This window comes from Cetorhinus maximus, chromosome 20 (genome assembly GCF_964194155.1).
Source record: "Cetorhinus maximus chromosome 20, sCetMax3.hap1.1, whole genome shotgun sequence".
NCBI classification, from domain to species: Eukaryota; Metazoa; Chordata; class Chondrichthyes; order Lamniformes; family Cetorhinidae; genus Cetorhinus; species Cetorhinus maximus.
Window position 1 is genome coordinate 59,913,535 of NC_135898.1, and position 21,521 is coordinate 59,935,055.

A 21,521-nucleotide genomic window follows, 5' to 3' on the forward strand; every position below is an offset into this window, starting at 1 on the left:
CTGCTTACTGACACTCAGTTTGGGTTCCGCCAATGCCGCTCAGCTCCTGACCTCATTGCAGCCTTGGGTCAAACATTGGCAAAAGATCTGAATTCTCAAGGTGAAGCGAGAATGACTGCCCTTGATGTTAAGGCAGCACTTGATCGAATGTGGCATCAAGGAGCCCTAGCAAAACTGGAGTCAATAGGAATCAGGGGAAACTCTGCTGGTTGGAGTGATGCCTTGCACAAAGGAAGATGGTTGTGGTTGTTGGAGGTCAATCATCTCAGTCCCAGGACATCATTGCAGGAGTTCCTTGGCCCAACCATCTTCAGCTGCTTCATCAATGACCTTCCTTCTATCATAAGGGCAGAAGTGGGGATGTTCACTGATGATTACACAAAGATCAGCCCACCATTTACGATTCCTCAGATACTGAAGCAGTCCATGTCCAAATGCAGCAAGACCTGGGCAATATCCAGACAAGTGGCAAGTAACATTTCCACCACACAAGTGCTAGGCAATGATGATCTCCAACAAGAGAGAATCTAAATATTGCCCCTTGACATTCAGCGGCATTATCATCGCTGAATCCCCCACTATCAACATCCTGAGAGTTACCATTGACCAGAAACTCAACTGGACTAGCCATATAAATACTGTGGCTACAAAAGCAGGCCAGAGATTAGAAATTCTGCGGCAAGTAACTCACCACCTGACTCCCCAAAGCCTGTCCACCATCTGCAAGGCACAAGTCAGGAGTGTGATGGAATACTCTCCCATTGCTTGGATGAATGCAGCTGCAACGACACTCAAGAAGCTTGACACCATCCAGGCCAAAGTAGCCTGCTTGATTGGCATTCCTTCCACAAACATTCTCTCCTTCCATCATCAATGAACAGTGGCAGCAGTGTGTACTAGCCACAAGATGCACTACAGAAACTCATCAAGGCTCCTGAGGCAGCACCTTCCAAACCCATGACCGCTACCAGCTAGAAGGACAAGGGCAACAGATACATGGGAATACCACCACCTGGAAGTTCCTCTCCTAGCCACTCACAACCCTGACTTGGAAATATATCGCCGTTCCTTCACTTTCATTGGATTAACATCCTGGAACTACTTCTGTAACAGCACTGTGGGTGTGCCTACACTACATGGGCTGCAGCGGTTCAAGAAGGCAGCTCACCACCACCTCCTCAATGGCAATTAGGGATGGGCAATAAATACTGGCCAAGCCAGCAAAGCCCACATCCCGTGAATGAATTTTTAAAAAATCAATTAGGTTGCGCATAAGCTCATTCCAGCATTTATGTCATCATTTAGAAAATATTTTCCTTGTTTGCATGTTTTTCTACAACAGAGCCAAGTCACAACTTTTTTAATCTAGAGAGGTGCCTGCAGTCAAACCTCTATCAGGCAAGATCAGACCAGTTTCAGCATAAAAAATTGCTAACTGAATAAACATCACATAGCTGCAATAACATTCATTTAATCTGAACATAATAAAAGGTAAATTCCTTCTCCCATGTGAGCAAAAAAAGGCATATACAGTGAATGGAACCAATAAAAGCTTATTTATGTAATACCTTTTAATGTAATTAAAATGTCCAAAGATGCTTCACAGGATCATTATAAAATAAAAGTGACAACCACCCAAGGAGTTATTGGGTCAGATGACTAAAGGCTTGGTCAAAGAGAGAGGTTGAGAGGAGTGTCTTAAAGGCGGAAAGCAAGGTAGAATGTGGAAGAGATGTACGGAGGGAATTCTAAAGCTTAGGTCCTAGGGAACTGAAGGCAAGTGGTGGAGTGATTAAAATCAGGGATGCTCAAAAGCTGAGAACTAGATGAATGCAGATGTCAAGGATGGTTAGGGCCTGGAGGAAGTTAGAAAGCTAATGATGGGCCAGGCCATGGATGTATTTGAAAACATGAACGAGAATTTTAAAATCAACATGTTCCTTCAACAGGAGCCAATTTAGGTCAGCTAGCTCAAGGGAGTTTGATGGATGGAATGTGGTACGAGTTAAATCACAGGCCTCAGAGTTTTGATGACCTCAAGTTTATGGAGGGTAGAATGTGGTAGACTAGCCATGAGTGCATTGAAATAATCAAGCCTGGAGGTAACAAAAGCAGGAATAAGTGTTTTAACAGCAGATGAGCTAAGGCCAAGTTGGGTGATGTTGCAGAGGTGGAAATAGGCAGCCTTTGCAGTGAATGTGTGGTCAGAAGCTCATCTTGGGTTCAAATATGACACCAAGGTTGTGAACAGACTTACCAGGGGGAGAGATGGAGTTGGTAGCTCAGGAACAGAGTTTCATGAGGGGACTGAAAACGATGGCTTCAGTCATCGCATGCTTTCGGATGATGTCATTGAGGGGCGAGCTGTAAGTGAGAAATAGGAGGGAGCCAAGGATAGATCCTTGGGAGACACCAGAGGTGACTGTATGGGAGCAAGAAGAAAAACCATTGCAAATGATAGATAAGAATGGAACCAGGTGAGAACAGTCCCAACCAGCTGGACAACAGTGGTGAAACATTGAAGGAAGATTAACTGTGTCACAGGCTTCAGACAGGTGGAGAAAGATGAGGAGGAATAGTTTACTCTTATCACAGTCACACACAAGTTCATTTGACGAACCATTTTTGTATTGTGGCATAGGTGGAAACCTGATTGGACGGATTTAAATATGTGTTCCAGGATAGATGGGCATGAATTTGGGAGGTGATAACATGCTGAACGACTTTGAGGAAGAAGGGAGGTTGGAGATGGAGTGGTGTTTTGCAAGGACAATGAGGTCAAGGATTGTTTTTTTTTAGTAGGGTGATGATGGCAAATTTAAAGGACAGAGGAGACCTGAGGAGAGAACTATTCACAATATCAGCTAACATGGGGGCCAACAGGGCAAGTTGGGTGTTCAGCAATTCAATGAATAGAATACAATAGAATAGGGTTTGGGAGCAGGAGGCGAGTCTCATGAACACGGTAAGTTTGAAGAGGGTATGAGGGGAGATGGGAGAAAAACTAAAGGAAGATGCGAGTTCAGGGGAGGGTGGGGGGGATGCTGTAGAAGAGATTTAGCTCGGTCGGATAGTGGAAGGAAAGGGCATGGCAGAGGGCAGCTGATCGAGTGGTCTCGAACTTAGCGACAAAGTAGTCCATGAGCTCCTCACATTTATAGTTAGATCAGATACGAGCTGCATAGGCAGCAAGGGTTAATATTTCACAGTGTAGCTATTACAAATGATACGGACTGGCACTGCCATTTACATCCAGGTCTTTAGTCATTTTGAAATATGAGCATTCAGAAGAGGAAGCACAATTAGTATTGTCAACTTGGTAAATAGGATAATAAAGGACCATTCATAGTAGGAGACTGGTACAGCTGCTGCAACATGTTAGCACATGGTGCAAGTTCTACTGCAAATATTCCAATCATTTTTAGGACGGATGACAATTTCTTTTAAAATACACTATCCTGGAATTAGCCAAACATGCTGGAGTGAAGGTCACAACCTGAAATGTTAACTCCGTTTTCTCTGTCCACAGTTGCTCCTGGATTTGGTGTCAGTATTTTTTGTTTATTTCAAATTTGCAGCATCTGCAATATTTTGATGTTGTGCAGAAGTGTTATGCAGTGATTCCATGTTGTGGCACAAAAAGGGGTGAGATTATTTTTAGGAGAACAGCCCAAAAAATGTACAGACATTATCTTATGCAATTAATTAATTTCCATCTATAAAAAAGTTCTTGAATACTGTTTTACAGGGCTTCCTACTCTGTGCCTTACGACCCCTAGTGGGATCACGCGATGAGATTTTGGGCTGAGGAGCTCAGACTGAATGTTAACAGCTGTGAGGTCTCTTTAAATCAGCATTTCTCCACCCCCACCCCCCCCCCCCCCCCCCCGCCCCCAACCAGTTTTGGATGCGGCCTCACTGACTGATCTTTGAGGCCTGATTCCCTGCTTCAAAGAAGCCAGTGAAAAGGCAGGTGACTTGGTTGGTTTAAAAAGCTGGGGTTCTTTTACCAATTCCCCTTCTGCTCTCTCAGGTCTCCACCCCACCCTCTCAGCTCCATCCCACCTGCCTCACGCTGGATTCACAGCAATTTTCAAGTTTCAGAATGGGATCACAGCGGGGAAAGGTTTGGGAAGTACCGTTGTATTATTTGCCCCCACCCCACCAATTAAGACAAATTAATTTTACAAGTTGTTTTTCAAACTAAAGCCCAGCAATAAAATAAATGGAATTGCCTTCACAAAGTTACAAGATCAGACATCTAGTATTATGTTGTGCAGTGCAGGCTTCAGGGAGATTAATAGGATCATTTGGAGAGGAACTGCTATGCCCAAACTAGAAGGAAAAGGTAAATGCCATACAAGTTTAGTCACCAGTATACTGGGGCGATTTTAACACTTTCCATTTAGCAGCATGTATTAATAATTACAATAGTTAGCTATGTAAGGTCCCTTCAATTTTCAAGTTAATTGACAGGCAAGAAAGCCGGGATGCTGAGCCGAGGAGGGCGGATTGGGGCGGTGACTGAGAGGCAGAGCTCGTCACCCAGAGCAGACCAATGAATGCGGGCGGGTGTTGTGTTGTGCCTGGAGAGTTTGATCCCTCCGACTGTTATAAAGAAGCCGCTCTCGCTGTTATGAAATTGGACCTCCGGGTAAAGCGGACGGTCCCTTGTTCGAGTCGCAGACAAGGGGAAATAACATTTTTTTAAGATCTTAATGCAAAAACTTTGAGTTTTTGAGCTGCTTTTCGCTGTTGATTTCCAAGTTTGTGTAAAGTGTTGAGAAAGAAGCTGTGTTAATAAGGAACAGTTTTTACTGCACTTTGTCTTGCAGAGTTGGTGAAGTTGCCCTTTGCTGAAGATGCTGCTCTCTGCAGTGCTGTGTACCTGCTGGCTGCTGGTAGGTGGCAGGATTACCAAGCGCTCCCCCAGCTGCTCCCAGATGTGCGAGGTGTCCCAGTGCCCCGACCTGCCCCCGGTCTGCCAGGCCGGGCTGGTGCTGGACTCCTGCGGCTGCTGCCAGCTGTGCGGCGCCGCCGAGGGCGAGTCTTGCGGCGGCCTCTGGGACGAGGCCAGGTGCGGAGAGGGGCTCCAGTGTTCGGTGCCCCCGGCGGCCAACCCGGCCAAGCGGCGGATCAAGGGCGTGTGCGTGTGCGCCAGCGGCGAGCCGGTGTGCGGCAGCGATGGCAGCACCTACCGCAACGTGTGCGAGCTGAAGGCGGCAAGCCGGCGGGCAAAGTCATTCAACCAACCGCCTGTCATCTTCATCCAGAGAGGAGCCTGCGGACTGGGTAAGAGAACCCACTGGGAAGGGGACAATTGTGTTAATTTTCACTTCATCAGCATTTCCTTTTTCTTCATTCATGGGATGTGAGCTTCACTGGCTGGACCAGAATTTATTGCCCACCCCTAGTTGCCCTTGAGAAGGTGGTGGTGAGCTGCCTTCTTGAACCGCTGCAGTCCATGAGGTGTAGGTACACCCACGGTGCTGGTAGGAAGGGAGTTCCAGGATTTTGACCCAGCGACAGTGAAGGAACGGCGATATATTTCCAAATCAGGATGGTGAGTGACTTGGAGGGGAACTTCCAGGTGGTGGTATTCCCATCTATCTGCTGCCCTTGTCCTTCTAGATGGTAGTGGTCATGGGTTTGGAAGTTGCTGTCGAAGGAGCCTTGGTAAAATCCTGACCATATGTAACAAGATAAATACGTGGACTAGTGGACAATGTCTGCATATAAGTAAATAGTGTGTAGGCATATCCATATATTATTAGTGGGTTGACCACAGTCTAATCTTTTATCATGTATTTTATTTCGTAGTTATTTTACACCTTGAGTCAGTGATTGTGTGTTAAGCATTCTTATCTACAATCAGGATACACATAAGAATAAGTCCAGACTTTTTCTAGTGAGCCATAATCTGATATTCTATATATCATATTGGCCCAGAACTTCCATTCCGGAGGGCCGGGTGGGGGTAGTCAAACCTGGGAGGTAGCCCAGAAGATGCACTGGGGACTCCCGAAAGTTCCCAGGCAAGGACTATATACCGGTTGCCCGGGAAATTTAAATTTCTAATGGGCAAATACCCTGCACCTGGAACCATCCGATGCTCCGATTTAAATCGGAGACTTCAGATGCTTCCGACTCTCTTAGCAGAATAGTTACCCAGGAAATGTTAGAAGGATTAAAATCACTTCTAACTCCTGGGTAACTATGGCACTGATAGCCCCAGCCCCCCAACTCCTCCAGCTACTCTCCTAGTTGGAAGTGTAAAAGTGTAGTAAAAAGGGGCCGTGGGTTTACTTCCCCTGATGCTGCTGACCTGCACAGGAGAGTCCCAGGAGCTGGTATGCTGCACATTTCACACCAGGCCCGAGTCAGAAGGTCAGGTGAGAAACGTGCAGCTCCCGACTAAGGTAAGTAAAAAATTGACTGTGATTGCCAATCCTTGGAAGTTCTGCCCCATTGTGTTTAAACGTGTACTGTACTGTGATCAGTTTTATGTGTGTATATGCCTGTAAACGATTATGTTTGAGCATCAAATCCTAATGCTGTTGAAGAATGAAACTCTTTCAACTGTAGATTACTCCTGATAATTTAGTCCTTTTTTGCTAAAATTGAATTTTGAATTATCCAATAATTTGAATTAAATGTGGTTGAATTGAGAGGAGAGGTTGTGTGTGTGTCTGTGTGTGTGTAAATGTATGTGTGGTCTTCATTTGCAAATCATTCAGGATGTTTTTGTTGCACTTCAAGATTCTTTCTAAGACTTGTTTTATTCATAAAGTCAAGCCCATAAATATTTTCTATGGCAATGGGCCTACTCTGTCTTCCAAATCCCAGCACTATACAGTGCATAAATTGGTGAATAAGTGTTCTGGTACCAGTGTACATAGAAAAAATGCACAATGAAATCTTGTTCGTTTATGGCTTATGAATTTTCCGCAAGTTTAATTGTGGCGTTGTTGTAGAATGTTTGTGTTAAAGCTGATGGGAACCGAGATGATTGTGCACAAAAGACAGTAGGTTTTTTGTCCACTACTTGGATGGTAAGTTGGCAGAATGCCTGCCCATTATATAACCTGCCTAAGGGGCAAGGTAGATATGTACATGAGAGTGAAAGAAATAGAAGGATCTGTTGACAAGGTGAGATTTTGTAAGGTGGGAGGAGGCTCATATGGAGCATAAACATCAGCATACAGAGCTGTTGGGTTGAATGGCTTGCTTCTGTGCTGTGCATTCTGTGTATTTGTTATTTTGTTACATTGATTTCAATAGAATTATAACAGTATGGTTGATCCACTCTGCCAGATAACAGGAAGTCCTCGCTTAACATCATCGTGCGCGACATCGTTTTGCGTTAAAGTCAATCTCCAACAATGCCCTGTATTTGCATTGCACTGCTGCTGTTTCGCGTGAACGTCACCGTATGCCTGAATGTTCCTGTGTAACTCCCAAATTGAGCCTGCAAGAGCTGAATCTTGGGTGAGATGGGGAGTAGGCAATCTTGGGAAATGTTTATGAGCCTCAAACAGATTAGAAGCAGTCCAGCTTTTCATTTGTGCTGGACCCAGGTTGTGCTGTCCAGCAGTGGTTTCTAGTGATCCTTTCAAAGACCATTGGCTAAACACTCACCTTCTTGTACAGTTTGGCGGGTGGAGTGTGCGCTGTGGAATTTTGTGAACTGCGCAAAACAACAGTTATCTCCCTACCGCCATCTTGGTTGTCTTGAATTGTGAGGTATTATTCATCAATCTTATGGTTACAAAACCATGTTTTACATTTTAAAAAATGACTTATGAATTTACTGGCTGGAAACCACTGATTGGCTTCAATCTTTTTAAAATCCACTTTCCAGTGACTTGAAACCACAGCTTCTAAGATGGTTGAAAATTTACATCACTGATCCTGATAAATTGCAAAGCCATTAAGTAGAGCCAACCTGCCGACTACCCCAGCAGAGCCAATTACTGTGAAGGAGTGTAAGTGGAATCATCTCCTAACCCACTAACAGGACGTTTTGACAATCACCTGGATGGAGTCTCTGCATTAGATATAATCACCTTAAACAATGACCTCTGTCTGAGAAAGGAATCAACCCTAGTCATAATCTAATCAAGTTGAACCAATCCACCTGGAATACTCTAGCCATGACCATATTTGGGTCATTGGCCTGTTGGAGTGAGAGGATCATGTGACAAGCCACCTAAATCTTTTTGTGTTTAAGAAGCAGTTTTATTTCCCTACCAGAAGCAGAAAAGACTCTGAAGTGGCAAGACCTCTCTCTCTCTCTTATAAAAAACATGCTGTAGCCAAATTAGGGTCGGGAAAGAGAGGAGCCATTCAACCCTTCCTCACCTGATTGAAACAGAAATCTGGGGCCTGCATCCATAATGGAAACCATAGACAAATGAGAAATTGGAAGCAGGAAATCAACTTGATCCCTAGAAGTATTTAAAAAACTTTCATACATGTTTTCTTGTGGTTTACAGTATTAGATACTTAAAATGTCTGCATTTGAGGCCAGTACCCTCCTAGAACAGAGTGAAATACTTGGGGCAGTGTACAAGCCTTATCCATTGAAGAGTTAAGGAGCACAGCCAAACATTTAGAAATAGGTTCTCGTCCAAAAGCTAGAAAATCCAAAATCCTAAAACTTGTGACTGCCCGTTTTTCTATTGAATCTGAAGATCAGGAGATGGGCATGGAATCTGAAATGGACAGGCTAGCATGGGCAAAGATAGAGCTGAAGCAGTGGAGATTGGAGTGAGAATTTCAAGTTTTAAAACAAAATGGAAAGACCAAGACAAGAAAAAAGGTAAAGCTAATTCCAAAAAAAAGGATAAGAGAGAGGAAAGGAAGGAGGAAAGAGAATTCCAGGAAAGGGAGAGAGAGCAAACTTTCCAGAGGGAAAAGCAAGAAAGGGAATTAAGGCAGCTCGAACTGAGTAGAGAAAGATCCACTGTACCCAGTGAGGACACCACTAGTGAGGTAACTGCCCCTAGCTCAGGACTAAATATTGATCTCTTAAAGCACTTACAACTGATATCAACGTTTGATGAGGGGCATGTGCAAGTATTTTTTGTCTCACCTGAAAAGCTTGCAAAGAAGTTCAAGTGGCCAACAGAGGTTTGGACCCTTCTACTACAAAGCAAATTAATAGCAAAGGCCCATGAGGTTTATTCTCTATTGTCCAACAAGAGTTTGATAGACTGACATGACCAAAAATGCTATCCTGAGTGCATGCAAGCTGGTACAGGAGGATTTCCAGCGAAAATTCTGAACTTGATGCAAACTTGCATCGAGTTCAAAAAGTGTCAAACAACTTGCTTTCGACTGTTGGATATGAGATAGACTCCACCTATGAGAACCTCAGAGATGTGATTCTACTTGAGTTCAAAAATTAACTTCCCATTTCCATAAAGGCCCATGTGGAGGGGTCCCTCAAAGCCAGACAACCAACCTCCGTAGCATTGACTATATATTAACACTCAGACCCCTTAACTCGAAGTATATTTGGATCTGGTAATTCTTACAGGCTAGTGAGAGGTAGGAGAGGAGTAGATGAAGCCGAAATAGGCCTGAGAGTAAAGGGGAGTAGTGAAGAACAAACAGATCAGTCCCCAGCTTTTAAAAGAAGGAACCAAGATGGTAAACCAGTAGTGGCCCACCCAGTGTGTTGTCAGTGCGGAAAGACTGGACACCTGAGGGAGAATTGTTGGCGTACCAAAAGACCAACAGGGGGTTGCTGCAAGATAGTGTCTGTATCCATGAAGGTTATAAGCCTATGTTACAAAGTGTCAGAAGGCCAGAATATCTACCAGGACTTTTTGTTTCAAGGGAAATTCTTTAAAGGGAAATTGCCCCTCGTTCTTTTAAAAAGCCAGAAAAGGCAACATCTCTATCAATCAGAGTCCACTTGCCAACCAATCAGCACTCTCTTCTCATAGTATAAATTGTTGTTCCCTTTACACTGGTATTCTTATGAATCTGTCCTGAATCATGCAAGACAAAAAGCTTTGATGGCATGTCTCTCTTTTCAGCACTTATTAAAAACACTGATAAAGTAATAAAGTTTGGTAAGCTAACAACTCCTTTGGCTACTGTTAGATTAAGTAGAAATAAGCAGAGTGGAATTATGATGGACATGGAAAGACTGCTGGCAATTTGGATTGAACATCAAACTCAATGCCGCATGCATCTTAGTTTAATGCCTATTCAAGAAAAAGCTACAAGTTTATACATCTTAAGATAGAATATGGTGGAAGTTTAAACATACAGCCATTTAATACTAGTTTTGGGTGGTTTGCAAGGTGCAACAAATGTTTAACTTGCATGATATTGTTGTAAGTGGGGAAGATGCCAACGCTGATGATAAAGCAGTGAATCTTTTGTTAAAACATTAAGTGAAATCCATTGAGAAGGGTAGATATACTCCCCAACAAGTGTTTAATGTGAATGAAACTGGTTTATTCTGGAAAAGGATGCCTCCCAGGACATACATTTTAAGAGAATAAACAATTATACCAGGTTTAAAACAATAAAGGATTGTCTGAGCACCCAGTGCAATGAAAGGATATTCAAAGAACAAGATTTTTCTCTTAAGTAATCCCTTGGGATTGAGGATGACTTGCTTCCACTCCAGGTTAATGGGTTCTGAGATGGCTGATAAGTCCAATGTGTGACTTGCAGACTTGCTACATATGGAGTAGGTGGTGCTTGAGAGGTTCGGTTGGTGGGTTGTTTGGAGGTTTGTGCACTCTCTCCGGCTTGACTTCGCCTTTGCACATTTGTCATGAAGAGATATTAATGTATATAATGTTATTGGAATTTTTTTTTATAAATAGAGGTTTAGTCTGTGTGTGTTAATTGGATTAAAGCCAGCTAGTCTGGGTGCTTTGATGTATAGTAGTTTTGAGATGTAAACAGTAAGGTGAAGGGTGCATTTGCATTTTGTTACATAAACCATTCAAAGACTGGGGTGGGGGTGAAACCTTGCACCTAGCTAGGAGACACCAAGCAATGTTTATATTACTAATAAAATTGGTACTATGAAAGGGGTTCAAAGGGCCTGGTGATACAATGAGAATTTACATTCAAAGGGACAGTTGGGTATAACAAAGGAATTTTGTGTGTGCAGGTCAAAGGCGTGTAAGATCTAAGCCTGCAAACCTACCACTTCGTAAGGTGAAAAATGCTTTGCCTGGTGCATCTTTAATTCTATTGGCTATTGTTGCCTTGGTGGAGATTAGTTTGGGAATTTGTTAAAAGTTATGATAGGACTAGTTTGTAGCCATGTGTATGTGTTTAATTTGTTATAAATTAATAAATGTCTCATTTAGTTTGATATAAAAACCCCTTGAGAACTGGTGCCCTTATTCATGAATTTAGAGCTGCAACTCAAAACATACCAATTGAAAATATAGGTTATGACGGTTGTTTAAAGACCCTTTCTGGGATTTTAAACAGCTCAGCCTTTACAAACTGCTGTGTCATAGCAATGTTCCCGACAAAATCTCTCGATGTGTTTGGTGCCTCCCTAAATGAGCCTTCAGCTACCTGTTGTGTGGAGAGCAGCCAAGAAGGCATGGGTAACCCAAGCAATTTTTGAGGATTGGTTAACATCCTACTCTTGTCCAGCTGTCGAGCATTATTGTTCAGCAAATAATCTTGCCAGCAAGCACTGCTCCTCCTGGCCATCCTACAGCTCTTGATGACCTCAGTGACAATGTCAAAGTGATCTTCCTACCACCTTACACCACCTCTATTTTCAGTGTGTGGATCAAGGGGTGATTGCAACCTTCAAGGCCTGTTACCATAGAAAAATGTTTGGACAGGCCATCACGAAACTGAAGGTGGTGATGATCTTGGTCTAAAGGAATTTTCAAAGAATTATTGCATTGTTAAAGCCATTGATAACATTTCTGTGGCATAATATGAGCCTAGAATTTCATTTAGTTTCAGAATAATCCATAGAACTGGGTCTTGTGGGCAGCATTGGTTAACACCACCTAAAAAAGCAATTGGCCCCATCAAGATGAGGAAAACATTTACTTTATTCTCAGCTGCTATTTTATTTGCTTTCAGCCAAATGTGTAACCTTCATTAGTAATTGTGCCAGTCCTTTTTGTTAAATTTGAATTCCCCTACCAATGACATTTTTTCCAAGTATATACTGTGCAGACTCCGTTTTTATCTAAATATGATGTACTCATGGAGCAATCTTTCAAGTCGTTCAGCTTCCTCAAAATCAACTTTTGGCGTTCCAAAAATGTGTCACAACATTCTTCAATCTTTAATTTCTCAAATGAAGTGTGAAAGAGAATTCCACCCCAGCTTCATTGGGATCTTCCTGTTAAGAATTGCAATGATTAATACTGACGCATTTTCAACTGCAGGCAGCCCTTATTGAACAGCCTCATGAACACATCCCCAGCAGTGAGGATAGTATAACAAAATGCTCGGCTATTGCAATATGTAACAGTCCTGTTTTCCAGGATCCAATTAATGATGTTAAGTGAGGACTTCCTGTACACCCCAGATGGTAAAAATGAAAATCTATCAAGTGTATCAGATTCAGAGCTATAAGTATCTGGCTGAAAGTTATTGCAGCATCAATATCCAAACTTTCTGGTCATGTCCCTGATTTAAGTGTTGATGCTGGGGTTCCTAAAGCTCTCATATTCCTTTCAGTTCTTTCTCTGCTTGTCCTCCTTCCAAAAAGAAGTAGTAACCTACTGACTTAGCACTCTATCAATAAGAGGATGACTTCATCAAATATGTTATAACCCAGCTTTTGGGCACATTGCCTGTGATATTTCCCAATCTGAGTGACACCGTGAGCTTCACATGGAATTAGGGAAGCATTATGATATATGACATCTTTCCAGAGACTCAGCCCACCATCCTTCCCATAATGCCATATGTGACTGGCAACATACTATAATTTATAGTCTTTTGGTAGTACAGAACTTGAGTATTGCTGAAAAGAGGCATTTTTTGCCAAAGATTTTTGTCTTGCATTCATCAGAACAATTCGCAATAAAATGCCAATGTCCAGGGAAACAACATGTTTATACTGTGTGAAAGGAGAATGCTGATTGGTTGGCAAGTGGACTCTGATGGTAGAGATATTACCATGGAGAATGCACCAGTTGACAGTGACTGACAGTTAACTGCCAAGCATTGGCTGAAATTTAAACCAGGCAGCTTGACTCTGATTGGTCAAGACATTGCCCAGGGGAATGAACCAGCGAATGCCTGTCACTTTTTTTGTTTAGGCACAATGTGCATACATGTTCTTTCTGTCTGCAAAGGCAGGGCCCTGTGTATTAATATACATAGCTTCCAAAACACGAGCCTGGTGGATTGCATCAAACAGAATGTCCCTTCCGCTGTTCACAAGGGGCAAGGTATGGACTGTACCCAACCAGCCCGTGCTTTCAAAACTGAATATCCAACATTAGATGTGATTCCACGATTGGGCAACATTTGCTAAATATTCCTCAGTTTGCTAAGAGTTACGCTGACAACTAATTTAACATTGTCAGTCAGGCTCGCAGTGTGATGCATTTGTGTGTATTCAAAACTACATACATTAATACGCACGGCCCTGTTCTTTGCATACAGAAAGAATATGTACACACATTGCGCCTGTTTCAGCTAAACAAAATAAATGACAGCCATTCACTGGTTCATTCCTTGTGGCAATGCCTTGACAAATCAGAGTCAAGCTGCCTGGTTTAAATTCCAAACAATGCTTGGCAGTTAATTGTCAGTCACCATCAACAGGTGCATTCTCCATGGCAATGCCTCTACCAAACAGAGTCCACTTGGCAACCAATCAGCACTCTCCTCTCATACAGTGTAAATATGTTGTTTCCCCTGACATTGGCATTTCGTTGCGAATTGCCCTGATGAGTGCAACATGAAAAGCTTTGACAAGAAGTCTCTTTTTTTCAGCAATATTATAATTTAGCAAAGTATGCAAAAATAATTTGATTGAATAAAAGCCTCTCTTCCCTGGGCCTGTTTTACAGCCTTCTTTGTTATAATTTAGAGGAATGTTTTTTTCAAAGGCAATCATAACTGCCAAATTGTTGAGAGGACTATCTGCAGGTTTTCTTTACAGATATCTGATAAGCAGCTTTGCAAACACATAATACAACAAAATGCCAACCAGTTAGACAAGTCAATAGTATCCTGAAAATCTAGGGGAGGATCTTCTCTGTGCACTATGTTTATGACATTGTAAGCCTGATCTGCACAAATAGTTTGATTTTGTTGCACCTCGCGGCACATGGACAATCATTACCCCAGTTTATAAATTAGTTGAATCATGTGGATTGAGCATGATGGACCACTGACGTTTCCGATGCATTAGATAATATAAGAAATATTTCATGTTCAAAATGCAGTCTAGGATATCTGAAGTTGGTAGGTCTGCCAAATACTAAATGATCATGAATTTTCCGCAGACTGATTCAATGGTATTCCAATTTATAATGACTACTGTTGAATAAGAATTGACAGAAAATGACGGGATGGGTCAACCCAACAGACATTGAGAAAATACTTTGTTCTTTGCTATGACTGGATTGAGGCTTAGTGCTATTTAAAAACATGTTTTCGAGGCTAGCAAATGCTAACCTTCTGTGACATAGTGTTGTTGAGCCAAACCTCACCCAGTGTTGGGCTACATTCTAGTACTTTTTTGGAAGAAAGTTATTATTTAATCTGAACAGCTACATTATTGTTAAATATCATGAGAAGCCTGCTTTACAAAACCCCTCATTTTAAAAAAAAAACAATACTTCAAGCAATTTTATATCATTTTGAAGGTAATATCAGTATTTTGGTTGGTGAACTTCTGTACTCAGCTCAAAGATCATGAGGATAATACAAGTTGAAACTAACCAAACACCACAAACCTGGAGTAAATGAAAATACATTGGCTTGGATTTTCCTTTCCCAATAGCAGCGAATGCTGAGATGTTTGCCACTACTGAAGGCCACAATGGCACCACAACTTCTGGATGTCTCACCACTGAAACCCAGAGCCCATATTGATGATTCTTCTGTTCTGATACTTGAAGTGGGCCATTATTTTGATAATTTTGCCTATTTGACCTCAACTTGCGAGGATTTTTTACATGCAAAGAGTTAAGCCTCAATCACGGGTGTAAGTCAGCAAAGAAGGGCTAAAATATTAGTGAAGAGTAAATTCCATGCAGGTTAGAAGAAAATATCCGACATTGTGTTCTGACATTGTCAGGACCGAGGAGCCGGGGTGGGTCAGTGGGTGTGGGGCGTGCAGGGAGAGGGGGAGTGAGAGGAACTGGGGGTCCAGAGTGAAGCCGGGGGAGTGGGGAGGTGATGGAAGAAGAGCTGGGTTGGGAGGGAGAAGAGCTGGGTGGCATTGATGCCTGAAGCACAGACCCCAGCAGACTTGTAAAAACTGTTATACAAGTGTTAAAAGTATTTAAAATGTTATATTAGTTTTAAAAAGTGTCAACTGTTTTAAAATATTTAAAATCATAATAAAATCTCACCTGTTGAGCTGAAGACTGTCCTCAAGGAGCATGTCTTCAGCTTGTGGTGTCACTAGGGAGCATGGCTTCGTTGGCAATGTGCTAACATTGGAAGACCTCGCTATTTTTCTGAGACTAGGCCCACTCCAGCAAGAAGAGGAAATTCTCGCCACAGCCAATGAACCAGGTAAATTTGTATATATTTGTGCAGTGGCTGCACCAATGATGGGAAAAGCTGGGTCAGTAAGTGACAGAGTATGTGTAGTGGTTTCAGTAATAAATTTCATGCAGCTTTTGGCATAAGCATGTTTTTTTTCTATTCAGGCTATAGCTGATAATGCTGTTGTTGAGATACGGCAGGCAGTATTTGCCAGACTGATCAAATCCACAACGGAAACTTGGCCACACTATCACAATAGTTTTGCAATTTGTATTTATTACAAGAAGGTTTATGCACTGAATTCAGAAGTAATGAGCCCACTAATACCTTTAGAGATTTTAAAAATTAAATTAAAACATTTATTAACAAAAGAAAAGAATAAAACACATTGACACGATTACATTTACACAGTTACTTAATATTATAACAATTCTCAAAACTCATAATTGACCAGACTCCAAACTACACATCCCCTTTTAAGGCAACAGTCCAAAATAGATTTTAAATTTATAGAGACAACCCAGCAAGGTTACCACAAGCACCCACTCAACAGTGGAATTCCAAAGGCTTTTAACACAACTTTGGTTCCTGGAACAGCAGGCTTCTGCAAAGTGGTTAGAAGCTTTTCCCCCAAATTTGTTTCACACGGTGTACCTTTCAGATTTCAAATGGCCACACACCACACAGCCTTCGACCCTTCTTTAAATATATTTCTCCTTATTTGATTTGTAAATCCCGTTGTTCCCCCATGTCTTTGGAATTTACTTTTCCCATAATATAAAAATCTTTCATGTTATTATTATGGTCAGCACTTCTGGGAAAATTAGACAAGGTAACCTTGCCCTATTTATCTTGCTAGCCACAAAAACCTTTGAAAACCTTGTCTCTTTGAAAATCCAGTAATTTTTCCTGTTATCTAAAAATGCAAATTCCCCTTTACTTAGCTCACTCATTAGCATTTCAAATACCTTTTTACAACTAACTCTTTTGATAATTTAAACCTTGCAGCCTACCCATCTCTAATTTAACTAAATCAGCCACACACAGAATCACGCACATGCACACATACAAACACGCAAACACACACACACACATACAAGCCTTCTTTACAATAACCCACAATAATATTATGAAAAATATGATAGCTTTGTGACACTGTGATGATTTTTGTGTTTTTAGTAGGTGAATGAAGTGTGCACCTTTGGTGAAAAAGTCTGCTTACCACTTGATTGAATGCTTATTCCATGATTTGGATCAAATTACTTTATACTCCAGCTCCAGTGTAATCATGCACACCACATTATTTGTAGTCCTCGCCACTACTGTTAGAACAACAATGTGTATTTATATAGCACCTTTACTGCAGTAAATTGTCTGGCACTGTTTCACATATCTGTGCAGCGAGCTTGTTGATGTAAAGTGCATTTCTGCCTGACTTTGTTCTGTACACTAGTAAGCTTTTATTATGTTGCACTCAGGTTTCAAAATTACTGCTGCAAACAGACCAAAAGGCATGCGTGTGATTGATAAGGTATAAATTGTACCTATCCATTCTGCATGTGAAGAGGAAATTCCCCAGTTGCTCTTGGTTTCATTAGGAATTTTGTTCTTAAAAAGAATTCAAACTGGGAAACATATTCTAAAGTTAAAACTCTGCAACAACAACAAAATTCGCATTTCCAGTCCAAGCTCAAACAATGCATTAACTTGGAATACCGGTTAAACATTACGTTTTTTAGTTTTGCCGAGAAACTTCAAAGGGACCAAATTGACACTGTATTTTCCAGATTATTTTGTAAATTTTAAAATGAGTTGGTTCAAATGTCAAAATTTTCCCTAAATTTTGGCCAAAACCCATCCCTACAGCTAGATAGCTGTATGCTGTGCAGTGTTAGGCAATTTAAAAATAAGAGGGAGGCAGCACCTGTCGAAGTGCTGAACTCTCTTGGCAGTAAGATGAAGTCAGGATGACAATTGGATGCAAGGCCAGGCAGGGTGACAGCCAGAGACCTTGCATTTATTTTTTGTCTGGGGAGAGATGGACTTTTTTTGAGAGGGCAATAAACACAGCATTGGATGGAGATAATGCTTTCAATCGAAATGAATTAGGGAATGAGAGATTGGTAGAATTTCTTGGTATTAATAATGAATAATAATGATAAATTACTTAATACGTAACGTGGATTGGAAAATGAAAGTTTCTTTTTAGAATTTGCCAATGGAGAGACGAGTTAGTTTTGTGTTCACCCAGATGTGGAATGTCTTTGCCTTGACTCAGGAGCAACACTTTCACTGCTGAGTCAGACTTGAGCACATAATTTAATGTGATGCACCTGCACAGTACTGAGCGAGTGGTGCAATGCAGGAGGGGCCCTTTTCTTTTTGGATGAGATGTTAAACCGATGCCCCATCTATTCTCTGATCACATGGCATGATTGAAGGAGAGCTGTGGACTTGGAATCATAAAGCATAGAAAGAGACCATTTAGTCTGTTGTGCCCATGCCGGGAAAGAGCTGTCTGAATAATCCCACTCTCCTGCTTCCTTCCGTGTGACCCTGCAATTTTCTGCCCCTTTAAGTATTTATTCAATTGCCTTTTGAAAATTATTATTTAATCTGTTTCCAGCAACCTTTTCAGGCACTGCCATTCCAGGTTGTCATGATTTACTGCGTAAAAAATTCTCAACTTCCTTCCTTCTGTATTTTCTGCCAATTATCTTAAATCTGTATCCTCTGGTTACTGGTCCTTCTGCCAGTGGAATCTGCTTAATGTTAAATGCCTCTACTAAATCTCCTCTTAACCTTCTGTCCTCGAAGGAGAACAACCCTAACTTCTTGCGTTTCTCAGCATAATCAAAGCCCTTCATCCCTGGTACTGTTCTAGTAAATCCCCTCTGAACCCTCCCCAAGGCCTTGACATCCTTTTATTGTAAAGTCTGGTGTGCACAATGGTCCAGCTGAGGCCTAACCAGTGTTTCATAAAGGGTTAGCATAACTTCTTTACTTTATATGCCTGATTTTAAAATTCTCACCCTTGTTTTCAAATCGCTCCATGGCCTTGCCCCTCCCTATCTCTGTAATCTCCTCCAACTTCACAATCCTCCCAGGCACTGTTTGAATTGCGGCCTCCAGCACCCATGATTTTAATCAGAAGGGGAGGCAGTGGCGTAGTGGTATTGTCATTGGACTAGTGCTCCAGAGGCCCAGTATAATTCTTTGGGGACCCGGGTTTGCATCCCACCACAGCAGATGGTGAAATTTGAATTCAATAAAAAAAATCTAGAATTAAAAGTCTAATGGTGACCATTAAACCATTGTCGATTGATGTAAAAACCCATCTAGTTTAGCGATGGAAACCCGGTCTGGCCTACATGTGACTCCAGACCCACAGCATTCTTAAAGCCACTCAGTTTTCGAGGCCAATTAGGGTAATAAATACCCCACCGACACCAACATCCCATGAACAAATATTTTAAAAAATCACTCCACCATTGGTGGTTGTGCCCTTATTTGTCTAGCCCTAAGCTCTGGATATCCTCCCTCCACCTCTCCACCTGTCTGATCTCGCTTTCCTCCTTTTAGACTATCCTTAAAACCGATCTCTGTCATCTGACTTAGTATCTCCCTATGTGGCTCAATGTCATATTTTAGTTTGTTATGCTTTTGTGAAGCACCTTGGGATATTTTATCATGTTTAGGTATTATGTTTAAGGCACTATATAAATATAAGTTGTTGTTGCTTTTATGCTCTGTGGCCTCATGTAAGGCAAGGGCGTTAAAAAATTAAGAAATGTAGAAATACCCCCAATCTGCTGCATATTACTGCTTTATGGTGATGGATTTCATGTCGTGTGGGACTCCTGCTGTCAAGAAGCGGGACACTTCATTAGCACATTAACATCAGGCTGCCATAGTGCAATTGGGAGGCTGATTTATTTCAATAGTTGCCACACGGTTGTCTAATTTGTTTGTTTAAATTTTTCTTGCAGGCCAGAATGACCCAAACAGCCTGCGACATAAATATAATTTTATTGCAGATGTGGTGGATAAGATTGCTCCTGCTGTGGTTCACATTGAACTTTTTCGTAGGTATGTAAGCCCTTTATTGATTTACTTTGTGTATTTGCTCTATAAGTCAGTTTGTTAATAAAATTTCTGCAGACAAGTGATGACTAGGAAATGTCATTTATTGAGAAAATGTTTCTAAACCTAAGTTGTTGAGCTGTGACAATGCAGCAGAAACGCGAAGATGTTTTCCTAAACTATTACTATACATAGATAACGTGCACGTTATCTGCACATTAATTAAACATCCGGTTCAAAGCTTTAATATCAGGTTAGATTCTTTATCATGTTTTTGCAGACCAGTTTCATTCCTTCTGGTTTCTTAATTGAATAGTTTCAAAACGTTGGTTGCTTCAGTTTCGTTCTTTGCATGCAACAAGAAAACTAACAATAAGGGGCAATTTTTCCAGGAAATAAACTAGAACATATTTCCTACTGACTCATTCCTATAAAAAAGTGTAAAATTTACTTGCATGTCATCAAATTACAACTCTGTATTCCATCAAGCATAAAAAAATCTGGTTTATTGATAAGTCCCCATACAATTCTTTCATTCAACTGTAAACATTTTCCTTCCACAACATGCTGCCACTTGTCAATATCCATCACAGGGAAGGGTTTTGAAATTTAATCAGATAGGTGGTTGCAAGCAAAAGCAAACTTTGCAAAGAGATTCTACTTTCTTCATCACTTCATTTCTGAATTTATAAATCTGAGCCAGCAGTGAGCATCCTTCATGGACAGTTTCCCCCCTATCCCTTCATGTCATGCTATACCCATACTCCAATCAGTGGGAAATAGCTCATCAATTAAGAAGCACTGACTTATACTGTCTAAAGGCCTCTGATATCAGTGGTATACCTCTCCTGGAGTAAGTACCTTGAGTGTTATATAAACCCAAGTTGTTGTTGCCATTCCTTCCCACTAATCTAGATAGAGGCAGCAAACCAATAGAGCTCAAAATATTATGGGGCAAGTTTATATTGATTCAGTGTTCAGTTGTAAGGCTGACTGCTGCGAATAATTTAAGTGGTGGAAATCATACTTGCATGCACATAAATGGATAAGAATCTGTTTCGAATATAAATGATTATGTAAATAAACGTTTTAAATAGTTAATTGCATTCAGTAAAGCAAAAGTAATTTGTGTGAAAAATGTCGAGCAAATTGGTAATTTCTGAGCTAAAGCAATTAATTAAGTTTTGCAGTCAAATGTCATACTGGAACAAACAGTGACAAATTTAATGCCACTCTTGTCAAGTTTTGTCAGCAAACTCAGTAAAGTTCTGTAAGTAATTTGTTAATTCATTTATTTTAGGGCAACTTATTCGAACCGCGAACTGTCTGTTGCAAGTGGCTCAGGCTTCATTGTCTCTGAAGATGGAGTGATAGTGACTAATGCACATGTGGTTACAAACAAGCATAGAGTGAAAGTGGAGCTTAAGAGTGGAGCCACATACAACGCCAAAATAAAGGACTTAGACGAAAAAGCAGATCTTGCTTTAATTAAAATAGATCCTCCAGTAAGTTATCTATTCTGTGGCATTTTAGTTAACGCAAAGACTAATGATGAATATTATTTACTATCTCTTACAGATCTTTTCACTATGAATAGAAACTACTGATTCTCTCAGTATTGACCTACTATCTCCTAAAAACTCCAATCTTTCACTGTTTCAGAGTCAGATTTCTAAATTAAGTCTTATTGTTAGACTATGTTAGAAGTTCAGCGGAACTCCATAGAAAGTTGTTCTGTTTATAAA

General features: G+C 41.1%; 1 protein-coding gene across 1 annotated transcript in view; it reads left to right on the forward strand.

Annotated features, from left to right (window-relative positions):
- Window positions 1–4,736: 4,736 nt before the first annotated feature.
- Window positions 4,737–21,521, forward strand: part of htra1b (HtrA serine peptidase 1b) — a 43,438-nt gene continuing 26,653 nt past the window's right edge. The window contains exons 1-3 of the mRNA XM_078564800.1: window positions 4,737–5,292; window positions 19,683–19,782; window positions 21,077–21,281. Coding sequence (XP_078420926.1) covers window positions 4,863–5,292; window positions 19,683–19,782; window positions 21,077–21,281 — 735 coding nt within the window. The 5' untranslated portion in view covers window positions 4,737–4,862. The remainder of the gene's footprint in view (window positions 5,293–19,682; window positions 19,783–21,076; window positions 21,282–21,521) is intronic.